We start from the raw sequence: 11,325 nt of genomic DNA on the forward strand, positions 1-11,325 counted from the left end.
CTCACTACCAACGATCAAGAGGCCATCGGTAGATGGAAGCCGCCGGAAGATGGTTCGCGTCAAACCCTAGTCGCCGTAGGCGCGACCACATGTTTTAGGGTTTCGGGGAAAAATGTTCATGATTGATGATACGAGCCATTGATTTGTTATGTTCCAATGGCTAATATCACCATCACCTCATTCAACCGCGTGGGGGTAGTATATACTTTACATCTCTGCAGACAAAGACCTAAAAAGGAAAATATATATAGCGATTTTTTTCCTGAGGTAAATATAGCGACATTAAAGCAGAAAATCATATAAGGAAAGTTTTACAATGTTAACTACTAATACAGAAAATTATAGGAGCATATGCACCTTCCAGTTTTCTTTTTCTAACAGACTGGCACCAGAATTATTTTTATAATTGCTAGCACTTGACACGTACGTATACGCTAGTAGAGCATATATGGAGTGAAATATGCGCCTTTTGTTAGAAATACACGTACAACATATATTTACACATGTTTTAAGAGCAAAACCCCATTGTTTCTTCTTTTTGCAGTTAACTTAGAGACAATCAATGCCAGTGTGGTGCACATGCCATTTTCCGAGTATACACAAGAGGGAGAGAGGATAGCTGCCTCCGACTCCGAGAATCCCGTTAGCAGTCAACTGAGAGAGTTGATAGAGTCGGGCAAACAGCCCGAAACCCTATAAACAAACCAAGCCAAGGCAAGGAATTCAGCGCAGCACACGGATCATATAAACGAACGCGAACGAACCACCAAGCCAACGAACGCCGAAGCCCACGCTCCTCTCTTACCCAGCACACGAGAGGGAGAGGGAAGGGAGCTTTGTCACGAGAGGACCGACTTCTGCCGCTCCGCCGCAAAGCCTATATAGGCCCGCTCCCTTCACCCCCTCCCTCCCTGCTCCTCCGCACCCTTCCCGATACACGGAGTCCCGAGGCAGGCATCACCGCGTACTGGTCAAATCGAGGAGGGGCCGGGAAACCTTGGAGAAGGGCGGCGGGGGTGGTAGGTACTCGCCATGGCCGGGGCACAGGTGGTGGACTCCGGCGAGAAGCGCCTCAATGAGCTCGGCTACAAGCAGGAGCTCCGGAGGGAGATGGTACGTACTATACGGCCCCTCATCATTTCCTTCCATTTTCTCTACCCCGCAAAATGGGTTTGTACGGCTCTCTACGTATCTGTGGCAAAGATGGACTCGCCGGCGACGGCGAGGAGGATTCGCCGCTTGCGGCTTGCAACCACCTGTGTTTTCCGATGAGATGAGATGCTGGTTACATTGCGTGTTTCGGTAAAACTGTGGCGGCGGCGGCGTTGGCTAATTTTCTTCGTCCGTGCCGTACAGGGCGTGATGTGATCTTGCATGACCGGCTTGCCAATTGCGTTTCGTTTTGCCGCCTTCTATTTTTCCTGGTTTCTCAAGAGATGGAGATCTTTCGTTGCATGTGTTGTTGGTGCAGACGCTGTTCAAGACGCTGGCCATCTCTTTCTCGACGATGACGCTCTTCACGGGGATCACGCCGCTGTACGGCAGCAGCCTCCAGTACGCCGGGCCGGCCAGCCTCGTATGGGGCTGGGTCGTCGTCTCCTTCTTCACCTGGTTCGTCGGCATCGCCATGGCCGAGATCTGCTCCTCCTTCCCCGTAAGCACACGTACACCTTCCCGGAACTTCCCTGCATGCCACCGTTCCCAGATTCAAGGATTTTGGTGCTCGGTTTATGCTCTGCTTGTAGAATTCAGTTGGGTTTGGTTAGTCAAAATTATACTATTGCCGCAAAATTCTTGCAATTTAGTTCTGACTCTCGAGTGGCATTGTCGCAATGACCGTATCTTGAATGTATTTTCCTGTAGCTGTGCCGTATGACTTGTGTTATATTCAGGGTAAAAAAAACTCGTTGCTTCTGATCACGGCTGACGTGCTCTGCTTTCAACCTGTTTTTTTTTCTCTTGTTTGACAACAGACAACTGGCTCTCTCTATTTCTGGGCTGCTCATCTCGCTGGCCCGGTCTGGGGTCCATTGGCATCCTGGTGCTGCGCTTGGCTGGAGGCCATAGGCCTCATTGCCGGAATTGGTACACAGGTATGCTCATTCAATTTGATTTCATGTTAACCCGGAAATCATAACTGCAAGTCTGAAACCTGCCTGCTCGTTCTTGTTCTTTCTTCTAGCATTTGCTTGAACCAGATAGTAAATCTCCTGTCTGCTGTGTCAATTTTGCGTCTTCATTGTTGCAGGCCTATGCAGGATCCCAGGTGCTGCAGAGCATAATCCTGCTCTGCACCGGCACCAACAAAGGCGGTGGCTACCTGGCCCCTCGCTGGCTGTTCCTCGTCATGTACCTTGGGTTAACCTTCATCTGGGCCGTGTTCAACACTTTCGCCTTGGAAGTCATCGCATTCCTCGACGTCATCTCCATGTGGTGGCAGGTCCTCCCAAGTTGTCCATAAAATAGAATGCTTTCGACTGAAAGAGGTACACCGCAGAAAAAATGACAGTTTCGTTGATGCTGTGCAGGTGGTCGGCGGCACGGTCATAGTGATCATGCTGCCGCTGGTGGCGAAGACGACGCAGCCGGCGTCGTACGTGTTCACGCACTTCGAGACGACGCCGGAGGTGACCGGGATCAGCAGCGGCGCCTACGCGGTGGTCCTGTCCCTCCTGGTGAGCCAGTACTCCCTGTACGGGTACGACGCGGCGGCGCACCTGACGGAGGAGACCAAGGGCGCCGACAAGAACGGCCCCATCGCCATCCTCTCCAGCATCGGCATCATCACCGTCTTCGGCTGGGTCTACATCCTCGCCCTCACCTTCAGCATCCAGGACTTCAGCTACCTGTACGACCCCACCAACGAGACAGCCGGCACCTTCGTCCCGGCGCAGATACTCTACGACGCGTTCCACGGCCGGTACGGCAGCTCCACGGGCGCCATCGTGCTGCTCTTCATCATCTGGGGCTCCTTCTTCTTCGGCGGCCTCTCCATCACCACCAGCGCCGCCCGGGTGGTGTACGCGCTGTCGCGCGACCGCGGCGTCCCCTTCTCCAGCGTGTGGCGCAAGATCCACCCCACGCGCAAGGTGCCCGGGAACGCCGTGTGGCTGTGCGCCGCCGTGTGCGCGCTGCTGGGCCTGCCCATCCTGTGGATCAACGTGGTGTTCACGGCCATCACCTCCATCGCCACCATCGGCTGGGTGGGGGGCTACGCGGTGCCCATCTTCGCCCGGATGGTGATGCGGGAGGAGGACTTCCGCCCCGGCCCCTTCTACCTCCGGGGAGCCAGCCGGCCCGTCTGCCTCGTGGCGTTCCTGTGGATCTGCTACACCTGCTCCGTCTTCCTGCTTCCCACCGTGTACCCCATCAAGATGGACACCTTCAACTACGCGCCCATCGCGCTCGGCGTCGTCCTGGGTTTGATCATGCTCTGGTGGGTCGTCGACGCCAGGAAGTGGTTCACGGGACCCGTCAGGAACATCGACGAGCAGATCGACCACAACGACGGCAATGGCAATGTCAAGGTCTGAGAGCCAAGTAGCCATGCTCGATCAAGTCATTATTTTTCGTTGGGCTATGCGTGTGTGTGTGTTGGTTGTATCGTCTCGTCAGTGAACTTAGTTTAGGCGGTGGAGACTTGGTGTGTGTCGTACACAAGAAACTAGAGATAGGTTGAAACCTGACGAAATCAAACATTTTCAAGAACGAACAGAGCCATGAATCGTGAAGCTGTCTTTTGTTCTTCCGATCGAAAACGCCGTGTGCTCAAATGAATAGAAAGGAGTGCCAAAGATTTTTTTTTACGAGAACTCTATTCATCTTCTATCATGACAGTACAACGAACATAAAAAATAATGAAAATTACATCCAGATTCGTAGACTACCTAGCGACGACTACAAAAACTGAAGCGAGCCGAAGGCGTGCTACCGTCATCGCCCCTCCCTCATCGGAGTCGGACACAGCTTGTTGTAGTAGACAGTTAGGAAGTCGTCGTGCTAAGGCCCCATAGGACCAGCGCACCAGAGCAGCAACCGCCGCCAATGAAGAATAACGCAGATCAAAAGGATCCACCCCGAAGACACACGAACGTAGACGGACAACAACCAGATCCGAACAAATCCACCGAGGATAGATCCGCCGGAGACACACCTCCACACGTCCACCAAAGATGCTAGACCCATCACCGAAACAGGGGCTAGGCGGGGAGACCTTTATTTCATCTTCAGGAAGCCTTCGCCGTCTCAACTTCCTGAGCAGGACACAAACCCTATCAAAATTTAAAGGAATAACTAACAACGGAGCCCTTCCACCGGCCCTCGTCAAGATTCGCCACGCCCCATGACCCTAGGGCCACTAAAGATGAGACGGACATGCGTCGGCATCCACGAGAGACACGCATCCTAACATTTTTTTGAAAGAAGAGGAGGCGGCGGCTGCGTAGTACTGTCCGTTTGGGCAAGATTATATCTAACATAACCCCTCTCATCTCCTTCTACCTGCCTTGCTGGAGAGCCAAAGAATTGACCGGCAAGAGAGGAGTTGATGGAATGAATGAATACACATTAACTTTCTAAAAAAAATCTTGATGGCACGTTGTGCAGTGGAAGAAACGGTATGAAGATCGAGGCTAATTCGTGTTACTTTCCTCTTTTTTTCTGAGAAAGATAGGATAGACACAGATGATCACGACACACACATACTCTTTCCTACAAGCACCTCCGAGAGGTGGCTTGACATATCTCAAGATTGAGAAGTCGAAAGAATAGTCACAGAGAGTATGAAATAAATCCAGGAGATATGGGAGCAGACCTATAAATTTAGGAATTAAACCCGATGGACTGATTCCATCACAAAAAATCTAGGACAACGCTAACGCCCACATGTGTGGTGGGAGCCAAACCCGCCCACACGCCCTATAACATACAGACTACGCCATGTCACCGCATGCATGCATTTGAAAATCTTTTTGGATTTTCAGTTTTTAAAATGTTTTATCTCTTAAATGAAAAATCCGATTGAAGATCCGTTTTCACCATTAAATTCCTCGCGACGAGAACTTCAAAACTAGATCTCATATCAATATATTTCGACGAATTTGTTTTTTGGTTAAAAGTTGCCATGCCTATTGCACATGAATTGCCATGATGTTTACACTAAAGTTGTCATGTTATGTTTCAGCTATTTTCTTCTATATTAAAAAGTAAATTTTGACATTATAAAATGGAGAATTAAGAAACTAGACTTGCCATGCACCATAAATTAAAATTGCCATGATACATGCACTTAAAATTGTCATGGTTCATGCAAAAAAATATTTTCATGGTCAAAGTACTGGAATTGCCATCATCAAAAACTAAAATTGCCATGATCTACAAACTAAAATTGCCACATGGCAACTTTAGTTTAAGCACCATGGCAACTACAGTGTAAACATCATGGCAACTTTTGAACAAAAAAAAATTCGTCGAAACATATCAATATGGGGTCTAGTTTTGAAGATCTCATAGAGACGGATTTAATGATGAAAATGAATTTTTAATTCATTTTTTTATTAGGAGATAAAACATTTTAAGCCAAAAACCAAAAAGATTTCTGCTGATGTTATCTGCTCATACGTGGCAAAATAAGTGGTGATAGAGGCGTGTGGGCGATGTGCAAACGCCCACACGTATGGGCATTAGTTTTTCCGAAAATCTAACCATCTATTATTGACCGTCCATTATTTCTAATGAAGGATAAAGATTCAATGAGGTAATAAGTCGGCCAACACTCATATTTGGTAAGTGTTAGAAAAAGGGAAAACAACATAATTGGAAAGTATGAATTAATAACATAAAAATACGGAAATGTTAACTGACGACCGTGTGCCGGGGGCCAATCCCGGCAAACATGCTCTCTTCTGTCAGATTCGTTGCATGAATCTTGGCGTAGGGGATAGGAGAAACGTCAGATTTTAAACTCGTTCGCTGTGGTACAAAACCTAGCAAACATTATCCTATTCAAAACACTATCGCGCACCCGATCCCTCTTTTTTTTGTCTTTCTTTACAAGATTGCAAAATATGTTTTTCCTTAGGTACATGGCATTTTAAAAAAATAACATGCCAGTTTTTAGAATCTTTTGAACTTTATCACATGGAAAATTTAAATATTTTCCCCATTGTTCACAAGTTTATTTTTGTACACAACATATTAACTATTAATAACATGCTATTTTTTATTATTAAGAGGATGGCATTTTCATTATTAAGCAGATGGCATTTTAATTTTCTAATATTCGCAAGTCAAGTTTGTTTTTGCACATGAAGGTTTTATTACTAATAATATGGCATTTTTATTATTAAGAGATAGCATTTTTGTCTTTTATATATAAAAATAGTGTTTGGACCATGGCAAATTTGTCGGGCTTATCCAGATAAAACATTTTTTTCTTGAAGTTTCCATTGGACCAATTCTATTTGTTTTACAAATTAGAGCATGACAAATTTTATTCTTTGTGTGTTTCGTTTCTACCTTTTTATGTATCGAATTTTTTCGGTTAATGACATGTTTTTGAAACACGCTTCATGGGCCAGTGGAGGAACCCGATGGTTTGCTCGAACAAGGGTTGTAGCAAATGCCGAAAAAGAACATGCTTTTTTGAATATTTTCAGATCTGATTTCTTTGGTACTGAAGTTAAGAAAAGGGTCAAATCTGTACATTTTCACCAGTTAGGTTGTCAAGTCCTGAGTTTGGAACTTGGTATCAGACTTTGTACCCTCCGTCACAAACGTGCAATTATATATATAGTTTCGCTAGACTGCAACTTATCTCTTTCTGCAGAGTCGTGTCCATATCCACAACATTTGGTAAATGCAAAGAAGAGCACCATCCTTAAACCTTATCTCTCATAAAGAAAGTATAATACCAACTCTTCTTAATTCTGTTATCTATGCTATCTTCAAAACAGCCACTGCGTTGCCTGAACATCGCCATGAGCTGCACCAAGGACATAATGTGATTAACACATGATTAGACATCACTCATATCATAAAAACCAAAATTTATTTAGTTTGTTTTACCAAGATAAAATGCGTATATTCCTATTATTCATTAAGTAATTTAGTATCCAAATTCTGCATGATGTACGCAACTTCATGGCACGAGAGAAATATAGGGAAAACATATCTCCAAAGAAACCATCACCTTTGATCCCAAGGTGGAAAACACATGAAGGTATCGTAATAACATATATTTTTTTCTACACTCACTACACATATAGTATTTTCATAACAAGGTTCGGAGACAAAGGAAGAACAAGATTCTGAAGAGAGGATGGTATTGATTCCACCTAGCGAAGTACTTCTCAATTCAACCTTGTAGCTTTGCCACAATCCGTCCAAGTATTAAATTACTAGGTTGATATGCGAATAGCCAGCAAGGTTCAAGAGTCGGGAAATAAGCCCTGTCCCACACACTGAAGCAATATATAAAAGAACAAGACTATTTTATGGTCAAGTGTACAAAATCCATTGGAGTTTATAATTTTTGAAGCTGCAGATATATCTTGTTGCATTCAAGGTTGCTTGTCGCTAGCTTTCTATTAGTTCACTCTCACGTGTGAACTCATTAGGAATTGATGATAAAAATAATCCGCAATGCATATATTGTTTCATGTTTTGTGTGCAGATTACCATGTTTTGCACCTTGATTTATGCTCGTACTCTTAACTACATTGTTCAACAGTGGTGTGTCATTGATGTGATGTAGTCTCCAACACGAGTTCAACATAATGAACTAGTGTGCCATTCTATGTGTTAAAGTTGTGTTCATCATCTTGTTTACTCTGAAAATGTGATTGTATATATCTCTACAAACGCCCTCTTTCAGATATAGAGATGTATATTTCACATACATTAACCTGAAACATAGATTAATTGCTTTTACATGATAAGAACCCATTTTCAAAATAATCTGGAACTAAACATGTGTCTCATTTAACACCAAAATTTGAAATCTAACTATGTAGGGTGAACGAACTTCAATCAAATCATATTATACTATGAATTTGTTTCATGTTCTACAACCAAACAAAAAAGAGCAAGGAACACCAAAGAATAATAAGCATGGGAGGCATGAAGAAAACTCAACCAACGCCTCTTTTTGTGTTGCACTAGGAACTGAGATAGCTTTAGCATTCCGCCATGTTTCCATGTCCACTACTCTTAGGTCCCATTTCTTCATTTTCATGTCTCATAATAGACATCTCATATCATATGGATATATGCATATGTATATTTTCTTTTATTTCCTAAAGTTATTTAGCAAACAAAAAGGAATAGGAAGGAGCGCCTAATAACAATAGGAATGAGAGTCATCGAGAAATGTCAAACTGAATTTCCACCTCAAGAAAAGAGGTAAAGAACCAGTAAAGTTAGGATTTCCTCTATGTTCTCATTCCCACTGCTCTTACGCCCTCTCTTACTTCCTCTTCCTAGCTCGCTTTTGAGATTTCTCATCGAATATGTGCAAACATATAGTTGATTTCTAAGCTAAAGCAATAGAACAAGCCAGAAAAGAAAGAGGAACGAGTGCTTTAGAATAATAGGCATGTGAGGCATCAGAGAACACCATACTCAAATATAACCTTAGATACTAGAGCTGAAAACCAAGCAACTTAGGGTTTCCTGTATGTTCCCATTCTCACTACTCTAAGACCATATTTTCTTCGTCTTTCAGCCCCGCCTTCAAGGTCTCATGTTACCTAAATATGTGGACACATGTATATGGTTTCTCCATCAGAGCTATCTCGTAAGCCAAAAGGAAGAGGAAGGAGTGCACAAGAACAATAGGAATGGGAGGCATAAGGAAAGGATCCATCTGAAATATCTCTACCCCCAACACTAGAGGTACAAACAAAAAGAAGGTCTTTCCTCCATGTTCCCATTCCCATTGCTCTTGAGCTCTCTCTTTCTTCCTCTTCCCGACTTACTTTTAGTGCCTACAAATTTAACTAAACAAAAAATCTCGTACAACAAGATTGACATGCAAAGTGTTTCAGCTTTGAGGTATAAATAATAGGTGGTGCAGGATATCCAGGACCTTGAAGTATAAAGCAATGAAGACATGTGGTGCATGTGGGCACCATTCTATAGTCAATGGTAATGGGGCCACATATTCACCGACCCTATACTATGGCTCCCAGCTCTTAATTTCGGAACTTGCATGGAGATCTCTTCAACTTACTTTTATTACCCATATCTAAAACTGCTATGTAATGTCAATACCAACCTTCTTTAAGAATAATATATGTATATACCTACATTTATAATGTCAAAATATGTCAGAATAATAAGTTATGATCAAATAAATAATATGAAATTGGAAAAACTAGACCCTCTTTGGTAAGCTTGAAAAAAATATACAACAGTGGAAAAGAACCACAAAGTGATAATAAATTGGAACATAAGGTACTTCAGACATAAGCTGCACGATTAGAGATGACGAAATGTGATTAACACATGATAAGATGTCACTCATATCATAGAAACCAAAATTTATTTAGTTTGTTTTATCAAGATAAAATGTGTATATTCCTATTATTCTTTCAGTAGTTTAGTATCCAAATTCCGCGGGATGTATGCAACTTCACGGCACGTGAAAATATAGGGAAAACATATCTCCAAAGAAACCATCACCTTTCATCCCAAGGTGGAAAACACATGGAGGTATGTAATCACATATTTTGTCTAAACTCACTATACACATAGTATTTTGATAAAAAAATTCAGAGATAAAGGAGAACAAGATCCTAAAGAGAGGATGGTACGTCTTCCACCTGGCGAAGTACTTCTGAGTTCAACCTTATAGCTTGGCCACAATCCGTCCAAGTATTAAATCACCAGTTGATATGCTAATAGCCAACAAGGTTCAAGATACGAACAATAAGCCTTATCCCACACACTAAAACAATATATAAAAGAACAACTCCATTTTATGATCAAGTGTACAAAATCCATTGGAGTTTATAATTTTTGAAGATGCAGATATATCTTGTTGCATTCAATGTTGTTTGTTGCTAGCTTTCCATTAGTTCGCTCTCAGCTGTAAACTCATTAGGAATTGATGATAAAAATAATCTTCAATGCGTATATTGTTACATGTTTTGTGTACAGATTACCATGTTTTACACTTTGATTTATGCTCGTACTCTTAACTACATAGGTCAATAGTGGTGTGTCATTAACGTGATCTAGTCTACAACATGAGTTCATCATATGAACTAGTGTACCATTCTATGTGTTAAAGTTGTGCGCGTCATCTTGTTTACTCTGAAAATGTGCTTGCATTTATTTCTATAAAGGCCCTCTTTTAGATATAGAGATGTATATTTCATATACATTAACCTGAAAGGTAGATTGATTGTTTTCAGATATAGAGATGTATATTTCATATATATAAGAGATGTATCAATATGTTAGCATCCCGTCATGTTTCCATGTCCACTACTCTTAAGTCCCGTCTCTTCCTTTTCATGTCTCACAATGGACATCTCATATCATATGAATATATGCATATGTTTGTTTTGTTTTATTTCCAAAAGTTATGTTGTAAAAAAAGGAATAGGAAGGAGCGCCTAAGAATAATAGGAATGAGAGGCGTCGAGAAATGCCAAACTGAATTTCCACCTCAGTAAAAGAGGTAAAGAACTAGTAAAGTTAGGGTTTCCTCTACGTTCTCATTCCCACTACTCTTACGCCTTCTCTTTCTTCCTCTTCCTAGCTCGCTTTTGAGATTTCTCATCGAATATGTGCAAACATACAGTTGATTTCTAAGCTAAAGCAACATAATAAGCCAAAAAAGAAACATGAATGAGTGCTTTAGAATAATAGGAATGGGAGGCATCGGAAACACCATACTCAATTCAAACCTCCCATACTAGAGGTGAAAACCATGCAAGTTAGAGTTTCCTCCATGTTCCCATTCCCACTACTCTAAGACCATCTATTCTCCCCACTTTCAAGTTGGCCTTCGTGGCCTCATGTTATCTAAATATGTGGACACATGTATAAGATTTTTCCATCAGAGCTATCCCGTAAACCAAAAGGAAGAGGAAGGAGTGCACAAGAACAGTAGGAATGGGAGGCATCGGGAAAGAATCCATATGAAATATCTGCAGCCCCAACACTAGAGGTGCAAATAAAAAATAAGGTCTTTCCTCCATGTTCCCATTCCCAGTGCTCTTGAGCTCTCTCTTTCTTCCTCTTCATGGCTTACTTTTAGTGCCTACAAATGTAACTAAACGAAAACTCTCGTAGAACAAGCTTGACATGATGGACAAA

At 42.6% G+C, this 11,325-nt stretch overlaps 1 protein-coding gene across 1 annotated transcript; it reads left to right on the forward strand.

The window, feature by feature from the left end:
* Positions 1-756: 756 nt before the first annotated feature.
* On the forward strand, positions 757-3,800 carry LOC119364324 (amino-acid permease BAT1-like). Its single transcript, XM_037629782.1, has 5 exons — positions 757-1,113; positions 1,472-1,654; positions 1,974-2,093; positions 2,249-2,440; positions 2,529-3,800. The coding sequence occupies exons 1-5, from the start codon at positions 1,033-1,035 to the stop codon at positions 3,531-3,533; spliced, it is 1,581 nt and encodes a 526-aa protein (XP_037485679.1). The 5' UTR covers positions 757-1,032; the 3' UTR covers positions 3,534-3,800.
* The last annotated feature ends 7,525 nt before the right edge of the window (positions 3,801-11,325 follow it).

This window comes from Triticum dicoccoides, chromosome 2B (assembly GCF_002162155.2).
Source record: "Triticum dicoccoides isolate Atlit2015 ecotype Zavitan chromosome 2B, WEW_v2.0, whole genome shotgun sequence".
In the NCBI taxonomy this organism is placed as follows: domain Eukaryota; kingdom Viridiplantae; phylum Streptophyta; class Magnoliopsida; order Poales; family Poaceae; genus Triticum; species Triticum dicoccoides.